Source organism: Patagioenas fasciata, chromosome 2 (assembly GCF_037038585.1).
Source record: "Patagioenas fasciata isolate bPatFas1 chromosome 2, bPatFas1.hap1, whole genome shotgun sequence".
Lineage (NCBI taxonomy): Eukaryota > Metazoa > Chordata > Aves > Columbiformes > Columbidae > Patagioenas > Patagioenas fasciata.
The window spans coordinates 146253933-146279898 of NC_092521.1; the positions used below are offsets into that span (position 1 = coordinate 146253933).

Genomic DNA, 25966 nt, shown 5'->3' on the forward strand with positions numbered 1-25966 from the left:
AAACAGTCTTTATATCTAGATGCCTGGTGCAAACTCAAGTTTTTATTTCCTCTTGTACTCCCCCTAAGAACCAGACTATGCATGGTGATGTCCAACACATGGGGTTTTGCAACAGGCTCCCTCCTGTTGAACTAGAGCTGCTGCTCAGCTGTTTGCCATGAGATCTCCAATTATTTCCAAAAGAGAAGAAAACAAGAGGAAGTCGAAAACTGGTCAGACTAGATGCCTTATTTATTAGAAAAAAGTTTTACTTAGAGGAACTATTTGTGTAGTTGCTATGTCTGGATATTGCATTTTTCAGTCTCGGCTTTCCTTGGAGGGCAGTCATCTGAGAGATGCTCTTCAGTTTCCAGAAGACCAAGCTAATGACAGCCATGCTGAAGTAAGTCCACAGTTTCATTAATTCAAACTTAATTACAGCATGAAAGGTCTGAGAACCAACAGATCCACTGACAGATTTTTTTAATCATTTTCTCCTCCTAAAGGTCTATTTTCAGGTTCAGAAATGTCTTGCTATATATTGGTTTTGGTGTTTGCTATTTTTTAATAGCGAGAGTTATCATAAAGTCACATCTTACTCCTTGAACATCCTCTGAATAAAAACTAACACTTCATGGTGTTTTTCAGCACAGAGAAGCCCAGGCAGCTAATGGTCCAGTCACCCTGACATGTCCCAAGAGATGCCATCCCTATCTGCACACAGAGCAAATCAAAACCAGCTTGGAAGGTAGGAAATAGCACTCTGGGCATTCAAACAGAAGGACTATGTCAGCACAATGTTCACGGAATTTTTGTCAGACTTCTCCAGACTTGAAAGAGGCACAACATACCTGAACTGGTGGTGGGGAACAACAAAACTCTCTAGTACAGACAGACCTTAGAAACCATTAGCTTTTTGGAACAAACAATTAACAGAGATGTGAAAGAAATGAAGTATGAAAATAAACACAGATACTGAATGAAAGAAGAAACACGTTAAATTACATTCATTTAAAAATAATTTTTTTCTTAACTGGTATTTGAAACTGCTTACACAAAGCTACAAAAACTTGCTTTCCCACTATTTTTCAAAATTTTATCCAAATGAGAAAAGATTCTCCAACACAAACAGTGCATCATTTAAGATTAATGCTTGCTCCCTGAAAAAAATAATGTATCCACTCACACATTAAAAAGCTGATTTTAAAAATTCTAAATCCTTAATCAATCACTATTACAGTTTTCCTAATAAGATATTCATTAGAACAGACTGAAGGAAGTTGCCTTTAGGATCAAGCTGCTACACCCAAACAGCAAATGTCACTGCAAATGTATCCCCTTCCATACATTTCTCTTTACTTTCTTTGAAATAATAACAAAGAAAATGGCTTCATCAACTGCACAGTTATTATAGACTTCTCAGCAAGACAAGAATTGAGAATTGCAGTTTTCTTATGAAGCAGTTCAGGATTGTCTATCCTTCCTATGACACGGTGCTTGTAAATTGTTTTAATGTGCTAGCTGGAGATTTTCATAATTACAGGATCTCAAACTGCAGAGGGATGGTGAGCATCACAACCTAATGACCTAAGCAATTAACAAATGACTCTCGATGTTTTTCAATTAATATTCCATTTAAAAATGTTCTTGTTTTTTCTTAAGTAACTAGAATAATAATGGAATTCATGAAATCTGATCAAGGGCAAAATCTAATGCTCTCCTCCGTTACTCATAATAGTAAGCACAAAACTACAGAAAGTTTTCGTAGTTCATTTTCTAAGATAACACTTAATGAGCATTTAGTATTAGCCTAGTAAGCGGAAAAAAATGCAAGCACCATCATCTTTAACGTGAGACAGCAAGAATATTATCCAGAAGTTTAGGTCAACTCAGTGAATTAACGACACTGACAAACAGAGATATAAAATAGCATCTATATTGAACACTTTATAAACATTATTGAAGCAAGACAGTTTTCCTTTTCTTTGATTACATGACCATGATCTAAAAAACTGTGGGTTTTTTTTTGGTTTGGTTTGTTTTGTGTTGTGGGGCTTTTTTTGGTGTTTGTTTGGGGTTTTTTTGAGCCAACAATTTCATTATTACTGTCTACTTGAAAACAATTCTCAAGCAGGAGATGATGAAAATTTGATTAACTGAAAATCAGTTTACAATGGAAAACTTGTTTATTCCAGCCGACTTGTAATAATTAGCAGCTCATAGCATGTGATATTTCAATCAGTAATCAAAGGATAAAGGATGCTATTTCAAACATTCCACAAAGAAAGAAGAAAGAATCAAACCTGCTGCAAAACAATGAAATGTTCTGACTAATGGAATAATGGGTGATGGAACAGGTAGAAATCTGAAAATGCGACAGAAAAGCAGACCTCTTCTTAGAACTAGATGCAGAGTTTGTGCTGACTCCAGGAGGCATGTCGCTATAAAAAGAGTCGGCCTCTCCAGGCTTTTTTACATAATCTCCCTGGGGTATTTGTCTAAAGTATAATAAACATCGTAGAGTCAGAAAACATGACAGGCACCAGCATGCACACAAACATGCACAAAAATTAGTTTAAAAGAAAGAGGTGAGGCTACCGATCCATGAGGAAACTGTTAACCACACACAATAAACCTATTAATACATAATTCAACCATCTGAGAGAAAACTCCCATGTACTTCTGGTATATGCAGAAAAGTGGATTATGTGGTTTTGGTATGGGAAAACAAGAAACATTTTGCTGATAAACTCTGATCATAGTTTTCAAAGTGAATAGTCTGTGGTTCTTGAGACATTGGAAACCAAGTTCAGATGTTTCAAATGGTTCATCACTCTGGTTGTGAAAAGCATCCCCAGGTGCAGTACAAATACCGCAGCCTGAGCTGAATGCCACCTGCATCAAAAAGGGGTTCAGGAAAGTGAATGTTTTTTTCCTTCTGAGATAGATGCTTTCCACTTAATTTCTGTGATCATTACTGAATCCAAGAATAGCAACCTGTTGAGTTGTTTAGACCTCAGGATGAAAATACCCTCCAGTATATTTACTGTTCTCTTGTGCAGGGGACCTCACACCAGCGTCAGAGGTTCTCAGCTTCTCACAATTACCACAACAGACTCAGTCTGCCAAGACACATAAAAAGAATGACACACACATCCTTTTCCATCACTGTAAGCTCAGGTTTGGTGCATGACACTATCTATGCAGTAGAAAGTCCTAATCAAATTATGCACCTTTTTTACAGATGGTGAGTTCATTGCCAGCAGAAAAACTGCTGTGCAAATATTCCAGTCACAGTTCCAAGTTGCAAAATCCTCTCTAGTACAAGTACTTACTCTGAAAGTTGCCTATATCGTAATACCAGCAGCTTGGTTATCTATTCAGCCTTCCACTTTCCAAGGCCTTTTTGCTTTAGTCTGCCTCATTAAGATGCACATCTATCAGAAGGCTGATTCACATTCAAATTGTGTCCAACTACAGACCTCAGCTGGACTCTCTTCATTTCAGATCTGAATTACTAATGCTCCTGAAGTATTTAAAATATAGAATTATATGGCGCATAAATCATTAGTGCAATGTAGTACTTCCACATTATTTCTTCTAACACCTTTTGAGTCTTGGTTCTTGTCCCATTCCTGGGCGGGTTCATCAGTGTGTTCAGAGTTGACTCAGTATGGGCAGCTCTGCTCCTCAGAGTTCCTCCAGCAAACTGTGCTCTCACCACCCCATCAGAAATTACTCCCCCCATGTAACTGTGCCCTTTAAGCCACACTATCCCAGCTGGCAGAATCCTTGCTAATTTGCTTTTTTGATTATTTTCAATCTACTCACTTCAGTTGCTTAGTACTACCAAATATCATTCCTTATGTAATGCTCAAAATACCTCAATGGCTTGTTTTCATCATTATTCAAGGACTAATTGTAAAGAATTTAAAAAAAAAAAAAATACACTGGAAACTCTGGTGGATGTCTGTTTTTTCGACTTATGGAACGCTCCTTGTACATAACCAAAATTATTCTATTTAGAAGTCAATGTACATAATTTCATTTTCTGCATGAAGGAGATATATTAATAGTTACTAAGTATCTCTGTCACCTTCAAAAGCCTCAGCTTATGCTGGTTTCCACTCTGTCCATGCCCACAGACACAGCCGAAGACTGACCGCATATTCACAGCTCTCTGTCCATATACCAGTTTCTGGAGATTTGATAACATTGGATTGATTAATATTCTAACAAAAACATGTATGGGGCGGTCTCCTTCTGTATTTTGAAGTTCTGGCTGCTCTGTCCTCACCCAACACTGAAACATCCATAGTAGAGTGACTCAATGGCCTATTAGTCAGTGCTTCTTGATACATCACATGCCACTGAGCAGCTCCAAACCCTCAAACTCTGCCTTGATTGCGTTGGGTGACATTTTCTACCCTCTCCATAAGGCTCAACTTCAATAGCTTTGCATTTTCCATGTTACCATTCCTGCCACCTATCTGACCTTGTACTACCCAAACAGCACTTGGCGGAGCTTTCCTGCTTTTTACCAGTATTCTAAGCCTGGCAGAGAAAGCACTTACACAGTCAGGGGAAGCGGAGGACAGGCACAATAGGTACCAGCAACAAACAAAGCAGCAGCTTGGACCAGGAGGTGGTGATACAGTCAGAAAACAGGAGAATCTGAGAAACTCTCATATCTGGAGGGAACTGGGAGATGAAGGAGTCAACTCCTTTCCAGAAGACTGGTCTGCCAGGGACTGATGCAGGGAGGTGGTCTTCCAGGAGCCACACCTGAGTCGCAAGGAACTGTTCAGATTTTGGCCATAATAATGAAGGGGTGAAAGCTCAGCCCTGTGCTGAAGACAGGATTGTGCTCTAGCTACAGATCAATCGAACAGGGTGGAGGGAAGAAATGAGCTCTTCATTTGCACAGCAATTTAAATGCATTGTATTTTTAACTGCAAAGAAGCTCCAGAAATGAATTTGTCTCAAAAGGTTCCTGAACATCATGTTAATATTAATTATTCAGTTCTCAGCCTCCCAAGAACACTTTCATCTCCAATAGTATATTTTCAGTCTGTCTTATTGGAAATATTCTCCTGTTTTCCTGAATAGTCTGTCTCTGAAGTAAACACTATATTTGCTACTGAGTCCAGTGAAATCAAGATTTCAAGCGATGCCTTTATAGAAAAAAATATCAAATTCATCTATTCAAGGAAATATTCTTTAAAATATCATCATTCATCACTTTATTTTCTTTATAGCATGTAAATGAGCAAGAGAGAAGAAAAACTATTTCCAGGACTTTATAATATATATTCTATTACTTTTATCACATACCTCTGTCTTCTGTAGTTCCTTTCCATACAAAGAGAAGAGAAAGAAAGAAGAATGAGTTATCAGTATGCAGGCATATATGGTCAATAAGAGAAACGTAGTGTATGCAGAATGAAAATTTTGCTCAAAATATTTCCATAGAAAATGCTTCTGAAATAAACATAAATATACTAAATCAGAATAAACAAGGAAAATACATTAATGTTGACAGCTAAAGTCAGTGCTGAGTTCAGGTGCAGTTCATGATCAGTTTAAGTCTATTCACTGTGAAGCCTGCCAGTGAAAGCTGCACTTTTGCCCTCCACCTCCAAAAACTCATCCCACTGGCTGGATGTAATCTCAAAATGAGCCCTTAACTCTTGGAGTTATACTCAAAATAGAAGTCTAGATTTTCAAATAACTGCCAGAAGCTGAGAGTGATATACCATGACAGCATAAGCCACGTTTTTATTGTCCTAATCTTCATTTTTTTTTTCCAAGTGCTTATTTCCTTATGTATTTTTGAGCTGCCCTCAGTCTGACAAACGAGCAGGGGATGTGCGTGTTTGTTATGCCAAACCTGTGTCCCAGCTATAGCACTGCCCACGTCTGAACCTGTCCTGCCCTCCAAGCACACCCAGGCCCTGTGGAGGAAGGACTTCAAGAGCCAGCCTCAGCCAAACACAAGTGACAAAGTAAGTACCTTGAATCTTTTTTAATACATGCAAAAAAACTCAACCCCTCTGTTTTTTAGAAGAAATTCACAAAAAGAGAAAAAAAGGTTAAAATAATCTATTTTGCCTCTTAGTGAGAGGAACACTAACAGCTCTACACCAGGATAGAATTTGCACCTTATTTGCAAATTACAGATTGACTTCTCTTACCAAAAAACATGCCTGATTTAATAACAGGTTAAGGTCACTGAATATAAATATCTGTTTAAGGAAGCCTATGGTTAAACACTTTATTAATCTTGCTAAATTTACTTCATCATTAGGATATAATTGAATCATACTCTATTATTGTATTGCCTTTGTCAGATATAGTAAAATAATAATCTGATAGTCTACAAAAAGAGAAAAGAAATAACTAAGAAATAGATTTCAAACCTGGATCAAGCTCTCCTAAACCACACACACATGTAAGAACTATTTGAAAAATGCCAATACTATAAAAATGTATAAATGTAACCCAACTGAGATTTTTTAACATTACGTTTTAATTGTTCTTGTCATAACATAATCAGCTATCAGATGAAATAAACATATCTTAACGGTATTAAGAAGAACACAATTTACTTACTTGTAACCCCAACCAGTTATTCCTAAAACGAGAGCCAACACTAAAATGGTGCCAGCAATAGCCCCTATTATTATATTTGTGCTAACAACACCTGGAAACAAAAGAAAGGGGAAAAATATACAGGGTTTTAGGAGAAAAATATCAAAAAACCAGTAAATGTACTGTCTTTCAAAAACCTGCCTGAACAACTTTCCCTAGGCTGATTAATCATAACCAGTGATATAATCTTGAAGTATAGCATGGACATAACAAGATCATTTGTAAATCAAGCTTTGACCTCCATGTCTGTTTCCATTAACTGAACTCTTGCTACATGGGAAAGTTGTGCCAGGTTTGCCAAAATAATGCTATTCCTATTAAACTACTGTAGCTTACACCCTTTTAACACGGCTGGCAAATATATGCTTACACTGGAATAAAAGTGACTTTTTTGTTTGTTTTTGCTCAAATCCCTGCCACAGCTGAAGAAACTAACCAAAGAGACATTCTGAATATGGTAAAACTGTCCCTCCACAAGGACCTACAATGAAAAACATTCACACCCTCATTTTTCCACAGTATCTTTCTCTTTTACACAAGCCTAAAGATGAATGAAAACTTTCACTCAAAAAATGTAAAAGCCTAAAATTTCTGTGCCATGTAATAAAAAGTCAACTCTACAAATAAAAACCAGCCATGTAAGTAACACTATTCCATCTAGATGTGAAAAGTCCCAGTAACTTCTTGCTTGTCCTAATCTATCAATATATTTAATAAGGCCACCCAGATGACTGGGGCAAGCAAGGTACAACTGGACACACTGGTATCAGTCTTGAGAGGTGCACTAAATGCTTGTGAGTGGCACTGCTCACATCCAGCCCCAGGTCTGTGACCTTGTTCACAGACACTAAGTGCTTCTGCTGTGGGAGGAAGAGAAGAAAATGAGGCTCCTAATGCTGCATCATGTTGAATGCTCACTGAAAGAGTAGGAGATCTACTTTTGCTTAATGAGCCTTCCTCAAATCTGAGCTTTTCCAGTTATTGGTAAAAATTATAACAACATACCTTTATTGATGGCATCTTTATCAAAAAACACGTCATCTTTGATGCGAGAACTGCAATCGTCTCCTCCCCAGAATCGGTCACAGACACACTTTATTTCATTGCTACAAACCTGCAACCAAAAGTGTAGCGCAGAATAAAGTAATAAAATTAATCTGTTCCCATAGTTAATACTGACAGTATAGGTACAGTCATATAGGACTGATTTTGTCTGCCTGCAAAATTTTGCAAAACATTTTTAATATACCCCAATGTTAATTTATGTATTAGATATAGATGTATTAAATGTATTATTATACCTTATATAAAAATATATGTAAATATATATGTATATATAAATATATATTAAGTACATTAATATATTTAATGTAATGTATATTTGATAGAGCCATTTATAAATGTTTTGGGAGACTGAACCGCAATGATTTCTTTTTTTTTTTTTAACATGATTAAGTGGTTAATTACAGATAAAGAAGGGAGCCTTAATGCAGTGTAGAAGACAAAAGACATTATGAGAGAACAACTCCTTTGATCTCACTTCAGCTGTAGGGACCTGGATACTGTTTCAAACTGTGTGGGGGACAAAGGGACTCGCCAGTGCCACATAAAAGCCACAGGCTGTGAACCAAGCAGAGATGCTGCCACTACCCAAGAGCCAGCTGATTGTCCTCCTGAGCAAAGTAACTAACAGCCAACAAAATCCAAAACCTTTATGAACATTCTTGGCTCATGACATAATACAGACGGAATTTAAAAGAGCATTTAGAAGCACAGAAACTCAAGTTTCTCAGTTCTTAAACCTTTATATTTTCCAGTACATTGCCTGAGGAAACATCAATCAAGTTAGCAGAAGTGACAGCAGAAGAATTGATTGATAAAATTTTTGCAAACTAATGCATACTTACTGTGACTCATTGTTTAAGATGCCTTATGTTTATTTATATGCCTCCTACCCCATTCCTTTTCAAATACTTCTCCAGTATAAAGACTTCTAGAGTCATGCTGCTGGCTTCCTGAAAGGTCTAGCTAGTACACTACACAATGCCAGATACTCAGCAAAAAAGGATTAAACAGAAAAAGAACATACACCGTGTCCTGAACAAATCTGGCTGCCTGTGGTGCCTGGGCAGGTGCTGAAGTTGAAGGCCTCGATGGGGAGGCAGCGATGCTCAAGACACACCATGTTCGGCCCACATGGTGTCCCGTTCTCCACATAGCCCAGGTCAGTCTCCTCATCGAGCTTCACGTGGCCACCACTGCAAGACAACCAAGAGGACCCTGGAGACATGTGTTACGATTAGATGGGACTGCTTGAGAAACTGGGCTCTGGGCTGCTGCCTTCATTTCTGTCTGCGTTATATGACGCCCAGATCGAGCATTGGCTTATTTATGTCACTGGCCCTAACGTGAAATAAAACAGAACACAGTATATGTACGCCAAACAAATGTAATGGCGAAAACAAATACCATTTGTCCTGGGTAAGAGCTAGCTTGGATAAAACATTGAGTTTACTTCTGTAGGACTTTGTTTTATCTGCCAGTTGTGTGAGGCTATGAGAACACAACAGGTCTATAACTGGGATTCAGATCACGTATGGTAATGTATTAAGCTGCTAATTAGCCTTGGCAGTGCAGGCATATGTCCAAGTATTTTGAGTACATTAAGTACTTCACAAACATCAAAATATGTAAAATCACAAGGCCAGAGAAAAGCATTATGTCTCTACAGGCAAAGGTAACTACTACACGCAGGGGACTGCAAAACAGCTGTAATCTCCACATGCAGCCAAGTTCCTGAAGCTTAATGAAAGTTGAGCTAGAATAACTGTTATGTGTTAATAAGAAGAAAATTGTAATGGTAACAGTCATTCTCCGCTTAGGAATGAGAAAGCTGCTTTTCCATGCAAGATGGATACTGATCATCTCTGTTTTGTTTTAAAGATTTCCAGTTACCTGCAATTGTAGACCTTTCCAAACTGCAAGATTGATGATGTGATTTCACCATCAAGTTCTCCAAGTCTTGGCACACTGGATATATTGGAGCACAGAAGGTATCCACAAAGCACATCCCTGCATTGAGAGAATAAACAGATACTCACTGGAAAAAAAAACAAAAAATCAAGCAAAATGGCCAATGGAAAAAAAAAGCAGTTCTCCTCACTTGCTTTGTAACACGTTTGTTATTCTTTGCTTTTCTCCCACGGACAGTAACTCCCATAAATAATGTCCTGTTTCCCAAGAAAATTATTCTCCTTGGAGCTTAGACTGGGAAAAGTGGCTTTTTTTAAGATGTATTATCAAAATGTTCTGAGTAATAGCAAGCAGGGAGCTGTCAAGAACAAACCACATCAAATTGATTTAATATCCTATTAAGATACAGTAACTGGCCCTACAGCAGAAGCAGTATTTACCGGCTTTAAGCAAACTCTCATATGACATATATGTAAGAGAACTAGAGACTCCTAGTTTAATTCAGCTGTTGAAGGGACTTTACAACTTGTGTGTGGAAACTCGTGCACTGTCTGGCCACTCCCATATTACTGAATATTTTTTACTCCTGAGTTTGTAATGGAACAAAAGTAAGGTTATCAAATCTGCACAAAAAAGTAGGAAAGGACATTAGTTCGCTTGTAGGCAGGACAAGAATTCAAATGGCATTGACAGAATGGAGAATTCATCTGAAAAACCAGAGTGTGGTTTGAGAAAGGTTCAGAAATAGAGAGAAATAATCAACTGCATAAATACAGAATGTGAAACAATGGTTTAGGCAGCAACTTGCAGGAAAATATGTGGAGGGCTACAATATGATGAAAACTGAACCCAACTTAGCAATGCAATGGCACAGCTTAAAGGGTGAATGCCACACTGAGACGAAAAACCCCAGGCTGCTCTCCTCTGCACTGCTAAGCCTCACCAAGAGTCCGTGGACTACTTTTGGTCCAAGTGCTCCCAAAGCTCAGATGGTGCTCTCTTGTCAGAGATCATCTCCCTCCAGAATTTCCTGCACTAAGGTCCACAGAAGAAGGCCTGAAGTGTGTTCTGTACAGAGGCTTTTTGAGCCTCTTCATGCCAGCTAAAGAACTAGATCAAGGATAAAAATGTCACACCAGTTGTTTTCTAAATAGATCAACTTACTGCTTATTGCACTGTATCCAAGAGTCCTTGTCTCTTCCACAGTTTCCCTTCTCAGTCCCTTCAATATTCAGCTTCTCATAGCAGTACCTGTCAGCAGCTGTCACTTCTAAAAACAGAAACAAATCTCTTCTAAGTTGATGAAGACTACAAAAAGCCAGGTCCTTGGAAATGAAGGTGCACACTCAAAGCAAGCAGAGCTCCCCAATCTTTGAAATGCAGTACCAATGGTCTGTGAAACTCCGCAGAGTTTTCTCAATTGAAAGATTTATGTTGGCACCACAGGACTGTTTTATGATTCCATCCAGACTGGACAAGGTTTATTAGTCCAAAATGTCCAGAAGCCACTGAAATAAATGAATAAGTACGAGTATAGGCTTCCTACAGTCTTATTAATGAGAAGGTAAACCTAAGACTTCAGAATCATCACCAGTAAGTTAACCAACACTAGAAAAAGAGTTGGAAAAGGACGGAAAGACAAAATGAGGAGGGAAGAGGGGGAGGGACATACAGACCTAGCTGGTTTTAATGGTTTGAAGTATGTCTCTTCCATAATTTTTCTCAGCTAGGATAATCTTTAAAGCCACATGAATGACAATCAACTTAGAAACAAAAACAATCACTCACTTTCACCCCAGATATATTTACACTGTCGGTCCCTGGTTTTACATCTTCCTCCAAAACAAATACCCTGGAAAGAAAGAAAAGATACAGAAAAAGTTTCAAATAACTTGATTTTCCAAAATATGTATTTGTTTAATATACAGATTTATCACATGAGTTTTATTGAGGCAACTAATATGTCATTCTACTTCCTGTTCATTTAAATGCTCATCTCCAAAATATAACTGAGACCCAAAACTCAGGAATGTTAGCAGAATGGTCTCAGTTGACTTCCAAAGACCTTTAATCAAAATCTATAAAAAGCAATCTATAAAAGCAGAAAGAACGTAAAACAAATTGAAGTACTAATTACCTGCTTGTTATCACACGAATATCCATCCATTTTATGAATATTGGGAGAACACTATAGAAAGAGAAAATAACTAATACATCATAGATCAGATAAGCATGAAAGCAAAGCATACAACAAATGTCATATGGAAAATTATTTCAGTATCATACTTTTTTTTTCAGTATCAGCAGGTTCAGTATAATTTTTATACACCTTACTGTACAAAACAGTAACATTCATAGTGATGGAGAGACTACAGGTGGGGCTTAGACTACAGGTGGAGCTTTTTCATCTCTTGAAGATATAAAAATCACCTGACTGGAATTTCCTGTGCAGTTCTCTGCGATATCACAATCATTCACTGCTTCTCGGCACAAAACTCCTTTAGGTTCAAACTGGAAAAACAAACAAACAAAAAAAAAAAAGGACAGAAAATTAGTGTCTTGGTTTCTCACTATCTCACCTTAAATGCAATGATTCCTTAGAGTTTGAACTAAAATAAAAAATGGGAAATACTCGTATGCTGAAAGAAGCAGGAAGACTCTACCTGGTGCAGATGTTGCACCACTGCAGCCACCGGCCATTTACCGGTGCAAGTAGTGCCGCTCTCTCCAGCACCCCCTGCCAGGTGCACCGAGTGCAGGGCTCAGCAAGATAAGTGCTCCCCCAGGACACAGGACCCCTGGGGTTTATCAAACCAAAACTGCAGTGGCTTGCAGCATTATCTTGACCAGGTCATTGTGCCTTCTTGTGACTATTTTACTCTTTATAAAACAGGGAGAGGGATCCTGTTGTTCTCTGTAGAAATGAAGAATGCTGCAAAACTCTAGGTATAAACACTATGGTTATTATAATGCCCCATCACTGTTGTAGAACAGAAAGTATTAAAAAATGTACTGAATTCTGTACAGTTTGATGCCATCTTCTAAGTAACCAGATATTTAACAATGAAAAATGTACCAGTGACCTGACATAGGTATTTTAGTTAAAGATTTCTATGCCAAGTCTCAAGACCTGTAAAAGCAGGAAGACATTCCATCAGTGGCAATTATTAGTGTGTCTGGCCATGGACATCATACAGACTCCTGATTTTCCCTGAAAGCTTTCTTAAGCCTGCAATAACCAGCTCACTCTGCAGCTCTGTGACTTTCTTTCTGGATCTGCATGCTCACATACTTTTTTGGGCACACCTGCTAACTCTGATATGAACAGCCATACACTGGTGGAAGAGCAAGACTCTGGTACTTCTCAGCCTTCAGCTCATCTTTTTCCTACCAGTCTCTGGAAAAATGTGGAGAGTGGTGTTGTCAGAGACACTACAGGGTGCTGGGATGTCCAGGCACCATGTCTTCCTAGAAATCCCTCCTTCACTCCTGCTTTCAGGAAGGATATTACAGGGGAAGGTAACCCCAAATTTCTGTTGTTCTAATTAACACCTGCTAGGGACAAATGTTTTGCAAAATTTTCCCTTTCTCTTCACTGGCTCACCCTCATCACTCTGTATGTAAATTCTTTTCTCATTTGCAAAAATAACGTAGATACAAAGAAGCTTATTTTTTTTTCTGAGTCTTTAGTATGATGCCTATGTGACTTGGAAACTTGAACAAAATTCACCCACATTGGCAATGTGCTGGGTTTTTTTATATTACATTAAAAAAAATACTGTGCTTATGGAAATGTGATCTGTTCCAGCATAGTCTGTGCTTTTTCTTTTTTTAACATTAAGATGAGCACAAAGTCAAGAATATTGTTCACAGTTATTAGTGATGTTCCTTCCAAGGAAATTAAACCTTCAAATGCCCACAGACAAAGATAAAAATATCACAGATAGTACACCACAGTTTTAATAACATTAATAATAATTATCACTATCATTACTAAATGAGCATAAACAACTATTTGAAGTCATATTTAGCTGGTCTCTCTTACAGTCAAGATCTGGCTAAACCTCCTTTTACTGTTTACTGATGTATTATGAAGAACACCTTATAGTTTACATAGGGCTCGATTGATTCCCTCTACTCAGTGGGATTTCAGTCAGTTCAAACATAAGGAGACACAAGCAGATCTAACGGAAACTGAAGTCAGGAAGTCAGGTGTCTTAAATAAACACTTCTGAACAATCTATTTGTTTTTTTTTTTACTATATCCTCCTCTCAGGTGCTCTGTGGTATGATGTTCCCATTCCGTCTCATGGGGCAAATCCAGAGCAACACATAAGGCATTGGGAAGGGTGCACAGGTAAGGATGTGTGTGTTTAAAGTAGGACGTCTAATGAAACCTCGTGGAACTCCAACCTTATTAAAACTTATCTGAAACTGGAAGGCTTTAATTCACCTCTGCATTTGATCACAGTCCCTGCCCCAAGACGCCAAGCCTAAAAGACAGAATCCACCCAGACAAACCAGTTTTCAGCCAGTTTTTAAAGGTAAGCTATTAGAAAAGGAATCACAAGGTCTGCCTGTAGCACCTGGATGCGTTAGCACCAGGGTGCTGCAGTAAAGGTCACCACCCTTACCCGGCACTTGCGACAGCACAGCCCGTTGCTGCACTGGGATCCTGCCGTCAGCGTGCAGGTGTTGCAGCACTCTCCTCCTTCGCTGGCACACTCCTGAGGAACACACACACTTATAACAGAATACATGGGAAAAGCAGATGAGCTCCAAGCTCTCTTATTACTTCTCATGTTAGCAGGTTATCTGAACAGATTTTTAACCAGCTTTTAGGCACCTGAAGGCAGAAAAAGGCATGCACTGTGGGGCATGAAGCTGCTGTTTGCAGCAGAAAATAATTTTTCTAACTTTACAGTGCCAATCATTAAATAGTGACATTTTAACACTGACCAGAGACATGTTCCCATCTAGGAAGATACTTTCTTTTACATCTTTTAAGGTCTGATTCTGAATGGATAGCTATTACTATTATTCTTCCAAATCTATGTGGTGATAAAAAAGCTGGCTGATATTGAGAAAACATGATGGAAAAAAATAAGAAATTATTAATCCTTTGCCAAAGGACGTTAACATCGCCTGTCTTCCTCCACTTCTTGTTAACAGCAGTGATGGGCAGCACCATGTCCTAGAGAATTTAGCTGCTATCTTAAAGTACATTGCACTTACTGCTATCGTCCCACAGTCACACTCTTCTCCATCTTCCACAAAGCCATTGCCACATTCTGGAGGATCCAGAAGCTGCAGGACAAAATCAGAAATCAAAGGGCATGTCTCTCCTCATGTAATCATTGTCATATTTACTCTGTACAACTTTTTTTTTAGCTAGCAGTGCAAAGACATTAACCAAAAGCCAGTACCTACAACTCAGGAAGAAGCAGACTAGAAACACAAATAAATGCAGAGAGAACTGATAATACTGTGAACTAATTCAGAAATATTGCCAAGTCACATAGTGTCTTCTGTGCGTGAGTGCCACTTTTGCAGCAGACTCAGTTTGAGCAGAATCCACAATCAAAAGCAAAAGGTGTGACAATAAATGAAAAAAGTTTCATTATTGTCACAGGAGTTGCAATTGCTGCTTTTCTAGATTCAGGGGATGAAAACTGTGTCACAGGTTGAGGCCTGCACTATACCTTCAGAAGGAATAGCCATTAAAAATTTTGTCCTTTGTGAGCATGTGGCTCAGAAATGCAGGGAGAGGGGAGAGGCTGGGTTTCTTTGTCAGTTTTCGTTGTAGTCAAACGCTTTTTCTTTTTTCTCTACCACAGTTGGGAACTGCCAACGTTTTCCATAAGCATGTGTCACAGGCAGATGAGAAAGTATAGCTGGTGAGGCTTCCTGCCTTTCCCTTCAGCCCCCACACTAAACTGTAACTTAAAATGTCTACATCTGTATATTTCACAGAATTCTTTCCTAGGGGCAAGATTCGGTCACCATTTTTTACATAGGACCCCATGCTATGCTCTCTTTTAGCGACATACTCTGTTCTTTGCAGTTTCATTGTTTCCTGTTTCATAAAATTTCTAAAGGTAATTCTTTTTTTTTTTTTCCTTTGGGCATAAGAAAACATAATGGTAGCTTTTATTACATAAATGAGAAGGCATTTAAGTGTGTCACCAAGAATAAAATCTTGCAGATTGTCCTCCGAGTTCTCCAGTTAAACTGGGATCATTCCAGAAACCACTCTGCTTATGAGCCATCTGCACAAATACATTTCTCGTGGTGTAGAATGTGTCTCAGTCTGGCTGCTGCCTTTCTGTCAGTATGCCACAGGATGGAGCATCACCCAGCATACTTCACTGTGCCACAAACCAGCCCCAGGCTTGTGGCACAAGACTGATGTGCTATTATTAGATACTCCTATTGACATGGAAATTTGACTGCAGCATTAAATGCATATGTAGAATGTTACATTAAATGTAAGCAAGCAATTATCTTTTAGAATGATTAAAGAGTTGTTAAAACTGCTTGTTTCCTATGTATTTTTACAGACATCTTAACTTCTTCAGTATCTCTAGGTGTGCTGCTCAATACAGACAAGTAGATGGAAATAACAGTGTGTCCTGCCCTGAAACAACTGGCCAATCTGCTGCAGTACATAGGGACAGCATGAAATGGAAGAAAAAACATGAAAAGCAAATTGGATAACTTTTCCCAAAAAGTGATATAATTCATCCATTAATTTGAAAAGGGCGTGTGCCCAATTTACTCCACCAATCACTGATTTAATTTTCCAGATCACAGCTGATCTTACAGTGGAGTGCTGTTGAACACTGCACCTGGTCACATCAGTTTTCCTTTATCTCATACTTCTTGAAAAGCAAAATCAAGTTTGTGTTTCATCACCCTTGCTAGGAAACAGGTCTTTGACAGCCTTGTGAATTAGGCAGACATCCACTGACAATAACTTTAAACCAACCCAAACAACAATACATACCACAGTATAAGTAACCTTGGCTTCCACATCTGACTTTCACATTTCCATATGCCATTAGAAAAAATTGTACATGCTGCAAATCTAAACTGGGATGAGAGTAACTGTTGTTTGGTTGTTTTTTTTTTTCCAAGTGACAGATATGTAAATGAACTTAATTGCTAAAACAAACCCAAGTAAGACACATTACACTACAGAAAGAATCCACTCAGCAAAGAAATAAAACCACCAATGTTTCTCTCCACCTTTAATGAGATGGAGAAAAAGCAGACTTCTAAAACGCAAGTGCATTTTAAAGGATGGGAAATTAGTGATACGTTCTTTCATGAAAGGAGACCTTTGAGAGATAAGCAGACAGCTTATCCAGATTTGCTGCCTTGTCTACCTCTCTCTAATATTAATTGAAATTCTGTGGCTGTCAGAAGATGCACTTCTTCTCAGCCACTCCAGGAGGAATGTGCATCACTACAGGATTGATTTTTTCCTTTTACATCTGTGACCATCTCAGCGATCAACTCTTTTTTCCACATTAGACTGACTGTCTTTCTGCCTTAGCCTCTTTCCTCTGCTTGTTGAAAGACAGACACTAAATAGAGTAGAACATTAATTACAGATAGAAACGAGTCAAGATCATTGTACTGATTACTTTACACTTTAAAACATGCTTCAATAAGTGGAGCAGGAATATTCTGAAACCCTGCTGCAAATCCTCCATTATAGAAGCACCTGCATCTTGGCTGGAGTTTCTTTAGTCCAGTTTTGTATTTATTTCCCTCAAATTTCTCAGTACATCATTTCATATCTTCAAATCTTTATTTGCATCTCTTAATCTTCCTGCATGTGAATATACCTGTTTAGCAGGCCAAAACTGAGACAAGACAAGCAAAGAAAAAAGGAATACTATCTCAAGACATATTCCCACTTGTCCTCATTTTGTTCTTTAGAGGAAAATTTGGAGTGTATGGGCCAGTAATTCAAGTGGGTCCCAATACCTTTGCAGCTCTCCCGCCCCGAAGCCTTCAGGGGACTCTGCTAATGAGATGAGGTACAGGGGCACAGAGGACCGGGGCCAGCAGAAATTCACCAACCTTCCCCAAATGGGGGACTACCCAACAGAAGGCAGGGCTGTGCCCAGCCTCATGTGCTGGCCTGGAAGGAGCTGACACAGGGCTAACATGATCTGAGCACTTCTCACCAGACATTTCTCCCCTAGGACACGCAGTTCAGGAGATGACAGACCCTGGTGATCGTGATGGAGACCTTGTGGGCAGCACCTGGGCAATGAGGAGCGTGATGGGCACCCAGCAGCAATGGGATCTCCCAGTGACTGTCCCCTACTCCTTGGGCCTTTCGCCCTTGATCTGTCTCTTCCAGCATTAGAAAAACTAGTTCCAGTTTTCAAACTCTGTTCTGAAAGTCACTGTAAAAACTCTGCTTTCTCCACCAGGGAGAATTCCACAACCCCAGGTAACCGCTGGTACCTGCAAAGCCAAAGGGCTGCATGGCCGTGCATCGCCTGCAGAGGCTCTGGGAGCTGTGTCTTCATTTTGGGACAGATGTGAAATAAAAGGAACAACTTCCAGAGATTTGTACCAACAGACATCAGTTCAAAACAAACTGGAATTCAAGCTGTGCAAAAGTTCACCAAGACACTTGAAACCTCAGCAAATAAATTCAGCAACATACTATATTTAGAATATTCAGAACAAATTGCATGAGGGATGGTTCTAGATCAAAGTCTATTGGAACTCTGTAGGACATGAAACCATACATTACAAATCTATTTAAATATAATTTCCTATGAACTAAAATCAGCTACATTGACATACATGTGACCAGAAAACTTACAGAGAACCAGAAATAACAAAGTTATAGGTGTGGGGTTTTTTCCCCCAACATTATAATTTTCATTTTTCTTGGTTTTATCTAAATTAGAAAAAGAATAGAAATAACACTCAATAATAAGGTAATGCTTACTTTGGTTGGTTTATTGAAAAGGCAGGCTCCGCCTCCATTGTTTAAAAATTCATGATACTCTTCAATATCACACTTGGAGAACTTGCTTGGAAGATAATACCTGCACAGAAAACAGATAGCAGGATTACTTTCTATAGTGCTTTTTATACTATATTTACTTCTTTTTTAAATAAGAGGTGAAATATAATGTTATATTTCAGGAAAAGTACAAAAACACACTGCTCGGAATCAGAGTGACTATCTGCTTGTAACACCAATTTGTAAATAATTTCAGTAAATAACAAAGAATTTCAACAATTACACAGAGCTCATGGAATGCGAGTGGTCTATAACATTTCTTTAAGTTATTTCATGCAAAATACCATAAATCTTATTACACAGTGTGTAGTTCTCACAAACATTCCCTGTTCCTTTAATGGGCCTGATCTCAGAAATACTTTTATTTCTTCCTGCACACACAACGGGAGATAAAGATTTCTCATTGTTCATTTCCCTCGTACATGAAATCACTCTCCTGGCTCACAGAAATTTTATATCATAGAATTATGCCATTTTAAAACGTGCTTCTAACAAACATCAGTTAATATTTCAGCTTCCTTCTCTCATGTGTCCCCCTGAATGAATTTCATTTGAGTACAGAGTGCCCACCTGAGGCACAGCACACCACCCAAAAACAAAGGGATGCAGAGAAACCTTCCACAGATCCTTTCCACAGGGAAATATTTTTTCCCAAAGTAACTTAAGTGATCTTTATATTTAGGTCCTTAGCCATAAAAGTACTTATGCTTCAAGTCTCAAGGGTTTACCTGTATTAGCTCATCACTGGATAAAAAATATTAGCAGAGAATGTGCTATTCATCAATCTTCATCAATAAGCTAGATAAATACAAGCTTTTTTGTATACCTAATTATTTGAAAGGTTTAGACTTCAGATAAAGAATTTAAAGACCATTAGATAAGGAATCACTTTTTCAAGAATCAAGAATTTTTCTCAGATGGGCTTTTTAACATACTAAAAATCAGAAAAATCATACCTATTATGTTTTTAGGTAGACAAAGTGAAAAAGGCACACATTCACACTTCCAAAGAGCTTTGAATTAAATATAATTTTTTGTTCAAAATTGTTTTGAACAAAGTCATTGTGAAAATTTGCAGGTCAGTTTGAAACTAATTTAAACATTTAAAGTACTGTCTGTATCTAAAACTAGACTACCATTTAATTCATACACATGACAAAAGACAAGCCTGTAAGATGAAGAATTAAGGTCTCGATGCGCTTGTTAAAAAGCTTCAAATTTCATCTAGCAGCAAAAATGTGTTGATTCACTAGTCCTTAGATAAAATCTCTCCAGTCACATTACATGTGGATATAAGCATATTCAACCTCCAACAGGAGCAGCTTTTCTAACTTTATCTTACAAACTAGGGGATAACAAATGATAGATATAGGTGAAAGATTCCAACAGAAACACTGAAAAGGAGACATACGTAAGAAATTTGATAATAGGATTTCAAGAATTAAAATGTGTCATTGTCTGTTCCCACAAATCAACAGCACACTTGCAAGAGAAATTAAGCTAAACATGCTTCTGGTTCCTTGCAGCAACCTGGCCTGGCTGCTGAGCCCTGTGCTTTGTGAGTTAAACCAGCGGTCACCAAAAATCCTCACATGTCCTCTCATTAACTCACTTATTCTCACATTTCTCTGAGAGTGTCTTTTCTGCATGTGTTGGACAGCTAACACCTTACTTTCTGAAAAATCATTCACAGAAAATATTCTGCTAACCACAAAAGGCAAACATTTTCACATTTTTCCTTTATGTCATTGCATGAAGGACATGACTTTTCTCTAGCAAAATGCCTTACCCTGTGTCTCCCATTATACATCCAGACCACGTGTCCTCACACTTACACTCACCTGACAACAAGAAAAAAAAATATATCTCAGTTTGTGCAAATTCAAATAATACATTTCTTATTACAAAAAGTACACTGTAGTCAATTCCATTTCATATTTAAATACAAGTTGAAAATAATAATTTGCTGGTTTATTGCACACTGTAGTTTCAGTGTATCAGTGCCTGCTGAAACCTTTATTTCAAAAACTATGATTTTATGCAATCCTGAACTCTGAAGATATGTCTTTTTTTTCTTTCCTTTTCTTAAAGTGAAGTTAAGGGTAACTGAAGTATCAGCCGCCAGCACTTGCCAGTCATGAGTCAGCTCTCCTGCCTTCTCCTATGTCATGATATTTGGTTCCCAGATTTTCAGAGGAAAAAAAAGAATAATTTCAACCCTTCTTCTATTTTTTTAGTTCTCTTCTACTGCTACACTAATGTGACTACAGAAATCTTCACTTGAGAAAAAAACAGCATACAAAAATGCATAATACGGTCTGTAAGCACACGGCAGTACAGCAGGATCCAGCTGTACCGATCCCTCGGCTCTCCCTCCCCTCCCCGCGCAGCTCTCCTGCTGCCCTGCCAGGCTGCCGGGCATCGCTTGGCTCTGCTCTCAGCCCTCCGCTTTCTAAACGGTGACTGGTGTCCGCTTCTGTATATATACCTTTATCTTAATCCAATTTGTCCTAATGTAATATATGTACATCAGCTGATTGCTTCCATTTTAAAGTACAATTAAAAAGGAAACGAGGCTCTGTCCAACAGTTGCATTCTCACCCCTCCCCACCAAAACCATGTCCTGCAATTTATACTGTCTTTACAATGCCTGAAAACAATGTTCACCTAAGCAGTGTTTGATTACTCAATATACTAATTTTTTTTTTTTTTTTTTTTATAGAATGTAAGCCACACAAGTATGCATGACCCAATAACTAAGCACTTCAATACTGACTTGTTTACAGAATCACAGAATATTAGGGATTGGAAGGGATCTCAAAAGATCATCTAATCCAATCCCCCTGCCAGAGCAGGAATACCTAGATGAGGCTACACAGGAATGTGTCCAGGCAGGTTTTGAATGTCTCCAGAGTAGGAGACTCCACAACCTCCCTGGGCAGCCTGTTCCAGCGCTCTGTCACCCTCACTGAGAAGAAGTTTCTTCTCAAATTTAAGTGGAACCTCTTGTGTTCCAGTTTGAACCCATTACCCCTTGTTGGTTGTTACTGAGAAGAGCCTGGCTCCATTCTTGTGACACTCACCCTTTATTTATTTGTAAACATTAATAAGGTCACCCCTCAGTCTCCTCTTGTCCAAGCTAAAGAGACCCAGCTCCCTCAGCCTTTCCTCAAAAGGGAGATGCTCCACTCCCTTAATCATCTTCGTTGCCCTGCGCTGGACCCTCTTCAGCAGTTCCCTGTCCTTCTTGAACTGAGGGGCCCAGAACTGGACACAATATTCCAGGTGTGGTCTCACCAGGGCAGAGTAGAGGGGAAGGAGAACCTCTCTTGACCTACTAACCACCCCCCTTCTAATACACCCCAGGATGCCATTGGCCTTCCTGGCCACAAGGGCACAGTGCTGGCTCATGGTCATTCTGATGTCCACCAGGACCCCCTGGTCCCTTTCCCCTATGCTGCCCTCTAATAGGTCATTCCCAACTTATACAGGAACCTGGGGTTGTTCCTGCACAGATGCAAGACTCTACACTTTCCCTTGTTATATTTCATTAAATTTTTCACTGCCCAGCTCTCCAGCCTGTCCAGGTCTCGCTGGATGGCAGCACAGCCTTCTGGTGTGTCAGCCATTCCTCCTAGCTTGGTGTCATCAGCAAACTTCAAAACTATATTATTATTTTAATCACCTATTGTTCTCCATGTCCTGGGATTTCATATAATACGGAAGTGGAAAATTAAAATATTCCAACATTGTTAGAAACATGGGCAAAAAATACCTATCAGAGAGACACTGATAAGATCCGCCACCATTTAAGATTTTCTCTTGAGAGAGAGTGAAAAACAAACAACCTTACCACTGAGAAGTTTTCTTCTGTCTGAGAAAATGCCAATGTTTTGGGCCAAGGTCTGTGCCAGGGTAACTGCCATTAGGTCTGGCTTTCCAAACTGAAAGAAACAAGCAAGGTAGAAAGAGTAATCAGTTGTGTACAGGTACCTCAGATACAAGTGAAGCTTTTCTCATTTCAAAGCAATAAAAGGCAAAATCAAGAAGGAAAACTAAACACTGGCTTATGGATAAGTTAAGTAAGAGAAAGCCTGTTTCTTTCTTGCCATTGTTGTTGCAAGTATGAATGACGGAGTATTGCAGAATCTGCTGAAAAGTGTATTTGAATCCATATCTGACTTTATTCACTCATCACTCTCCATTGAGACATCCCTTCTGTAGAGCTGCACTAAAACCCTGGATCAGCAAAGCAGCAGCAAGATATTTGAGGAACGTGTCTGTGCTGATAAATTCTGTGCAGATAAATTTCCACTGCTTTTTGCTCATATCCCACCTACCTCATTCACACCTCCGCCTTTAAGCAAGGAGCAGATTCCACCAGTGTGGGCTACACCACTCCGACTGCTCTGAAATCGACTCCCCCTTTGACAGGAAGAAAAAAAAAGGAAAATAAAGTTTACCCTGCTCAGCCCATGAGTTTTGTACCTATTAACCCCAGTATTCACCCTTCTGATTTCCAAATGAGAAACTGTCATTTGCAAATCCTGGTTGCCACCTCTACACTGCAAACTATGCAAAAACAAAATGGGGAAAACAGATAACCACTCACAAACCTCACATGACAAACCGTCTCCAGAAAAGTTATACCATCTTCCCTCCTCCTTCTCAGACTACCTAATATAAGAAAGCATAAGAAGATGGGGACTATTTTGCCATTTTTTACCAGCCTTTTGTTCGTTGACACACTGCTGCAGTAAGTGACCTCCGCTGGCACATGCTCCAGACAGCACAGGAGAAGTCAGCACGCTGGCAGTGCGTAAGGGACTAGTAAAAAGACACGTGTCTGGTTGGGCAATGCTGCTGTGGAAAACTCAAATGGAGATGCGTCAGTGGCTCCCTGAGGCACAGGTAGGTGAAAACTCCCTGGAACTGCAGCTGATCTCGTCCAGGGGACAGATGCACTCTAAGGCTAAATCTAATCACCTCTTCGGTGCTGACCATGTCAGCACAAGTGACTGCCAGTTACTGGAGACAAAATATAATATGTTCCACTTCAGAGTACTGACCCACCTGAGCTCCACCAAATTGTTTTTTCAAAGTCAAACTGAAAAGCAACAAGGAACAATACAATGGGCTAACTGTGCTGAAGGTGGAAATTCATTTGTAACCAGTGTACCATCACACCAGTCAACCTCACCTCCCAACTTGGCCGTGTCTCACTCACAGACACAATTTCAGAAACTGATATTTCTAAGCAGTCTATGAATGCAAGACCTCCCATTTCAGTGGCAGTGTTACAGACAGCACTGGAATTTGCATCACAGTGGTGGTACACATTGTCCCAGTCAGGGTAGACAGTGTCCTCTTTGTCCTAGCCAATCCACAAGCATTCAGAAGAACAAGACTTCCCTCAAAGACCTTATAATATCACCAAAGAAGATACATGAAGGATGTGAGAAAACCTGATTCCCATTTTACAGATGAAGCACTGAGACACAGAGAACAAAAAATCTGCAAGGACCGCTTGCAGATCTTACTAGCTCTCTTCAAGGCAGAAATCAATGACAAGAATTAAGCATGTGCAAAAATTCTGAGAGGGTGGCTGCTGGTGTTGGGTATCCTGGCACCCTACCAAAGTCATGTGAAAGTGAGGTGTTTAGGTTAGGTTTATTCATATAGGCTCCTACAACAGTTAGCAGGGAGGGATAAGGGCAATTCATCTGGCCTGTGCCATATTGATCAAAAATCTCAGCCATTAATCTCTCCTCTATTTTTGTAGATATATTTTGTTATATCAATCTTATTTTCAAAACAATTAAGAGGTTTAGAGAAAATAACATTCCTCCCAGCTTATTCTTCTTATAGCACATATCTCTCTGGAGAACAAGGAACTGAAACACTTCAGTAACCCTGCAGCATGCAGGTCACTGAATGAAGTAAAGCAGGCCATAGTGCTTTTTAAGCAGGAAACTGCACTGGTTTCAAAACCAATGTTCTGCTTTTAAATAATACAGCAGGGCTGTCCATGCTTTACTGCCGAAGAAGCCAACCTCTGAGGTGGAACCATGCATCACCTTCCAAGCAGCTGCGCTTGCACAGTAGGTAATTGCATAGAATAATTAAGGATTACAACACATGCAGCTCAGGCTTAGTATGTTAAAACTGAGAGTCAAACCTCTAGTTGCACTGGCAGTCAGTTTGTGCATTAACCTTTTCCCACCTCCCCATCAGAAACATTATTTTCTGAATTATTGTAGATTACACACACAACAGAAAGGAGATGCATCAGCCACTTGTGATAAGCAACCCCCAAGGAAATTAAAAACCCAGTAATAAAACATCACACGAGGTTACGTACGAAAAAAGGTGAACTGCGTCACTTTTCTCTCTGATAAAATCCCTCCTATATTTCATAAACTCACGTAGGGTCACCAAGGGGTTTTCAGATATGGTGAACTTGTTATCAGTAGCCCAGGTTTCCATGGCAACCAATACTATCCTGGTGTTAAGTTGTTCTTTATATATCTAGTACATTAACAGAATGAACAAATATATTACGTCAAATAGAATAAAGGTGAGCTTTACCCCTTTTTTGTAATAGTTTGCATTTTTACATAACTAAATAGCTTGTTGCAGCACACTTTAGATTCTCCCAGGTGATTTTATCTCCCTTAAAACCAACAAACATACATGAAACCAAATAAATATTAGGCCTAATTCTTCAATTGGCACTCTGAGCCTGCAAAAAGATCCTTTGCGGGTCCTACACAGGCAGAGGTACATAGAAGGGAGATTGGATTTTTGAAAAGTTACTACAGAACTATTCCAAATAGTTCAAAGATTTGGAATTAATGGGTCTTTTATAAAGTCCAGCTCACCTCAGTGACATACAAGGAGTCTCTTACACCAAACAGTGGTCTATAAAACCAGTTTTCACCATTATACAGATCTACGGGAGTATTTAACCTTATGTTGGCTGAATCATGAAAATGGCCATCCTTTCAATGCTGGGGGTTAATACTCCACATCAAATACTTTCAAGAATGGGAACCACATTTTTCTTTTACTAGTAATACTCTTCTGAGGTCAGGTGCAAGAGTCAGCAGCTCATCTGATTTTAGCACCAGAAATATAATCCACATGGTTCACCTGTATGTCCCTATTGTAACTCATTTACCTAAATGCGCTTTTTCTAAAGTAATTTTAGTGCATTCTAATCTCAGATTGTCTTCTGTGTTTCAGACTGCCAACACAGGGACCCTGTGTTAAAAACTGTCATATCTAAAATGCTCTTTAAAACTC

The 25966-nt window shown here is 39.0% G+C and overlaps 1 protein-coding gene across 11 annotated transcripts in view; it reads right to left on the reverse strand.

Annotated features, from left to right (window-relative positions):
• Positions 1-25966, reverse strand: part of ADAM22 (ADAM metallopeptidase domain 22) — a 128528-nt gene that overhangs the window by 18512 nt on the left and 84050 nt on the right. For 4 of the 11 annotated variants that reach the window (XM_065831139.2, XM_071805157.1, XM_071805156.1 and 1 more), the window contains exons 11-27: positions 25023-25189; positions 23002-23086; positions 22515-22605; positions 20451-20502; positions 18584-18683; positions 14839-14910; positions 14238-14330; positions 12034-12114; positions 11741-11791; positions 11392-11455; positions 10768-10873; positions 9586-9702; positions 8720-8888; positions 7636-7744; positions 6592-6682; positions 5314-5331; positions 2283-2477 (exon numbers count right to left, since the gene is read on the reverse strand). In XM_065831139.2, coding sequence (XP_065687211.1) covers positions 2283-2477; positions 5314-5331; positions 6592-6682; positions 7636-7744; positions 8720-8888; positions 9586-9702; positions 10768-10873; positions 11392-11455; positions 11741-11791; positions 12034-12114; positions 14238-14330; positions 14839-14910; positions 18584-18683; positions 20451-20502; positions 22515-22605; positions 23002-23086; positions 25023-25189 — 1661 coding nt within the window. The remainder of the gene's footprint in view (positions 1-2282; positions 2478-5313; positions 5332-6591; positions 6683-7635; positions 7745-8719; positions 8889-9585; positions 9703-10767; positions 10874-11391; positions 11456-11740; positions 11792-12033; positions 12115-14237; positions 14331-14838; positions 14911-18583; positions 18684-20450; positions 20503-22514; positions 22606-23001; positions 23087-25022; positions 25190-25966) is intronic. The other 7 variants (XM_065831143.2, XM_071805161.1, XM_071805160.1 and 4 more) reach the window with 2 other exon arrangements.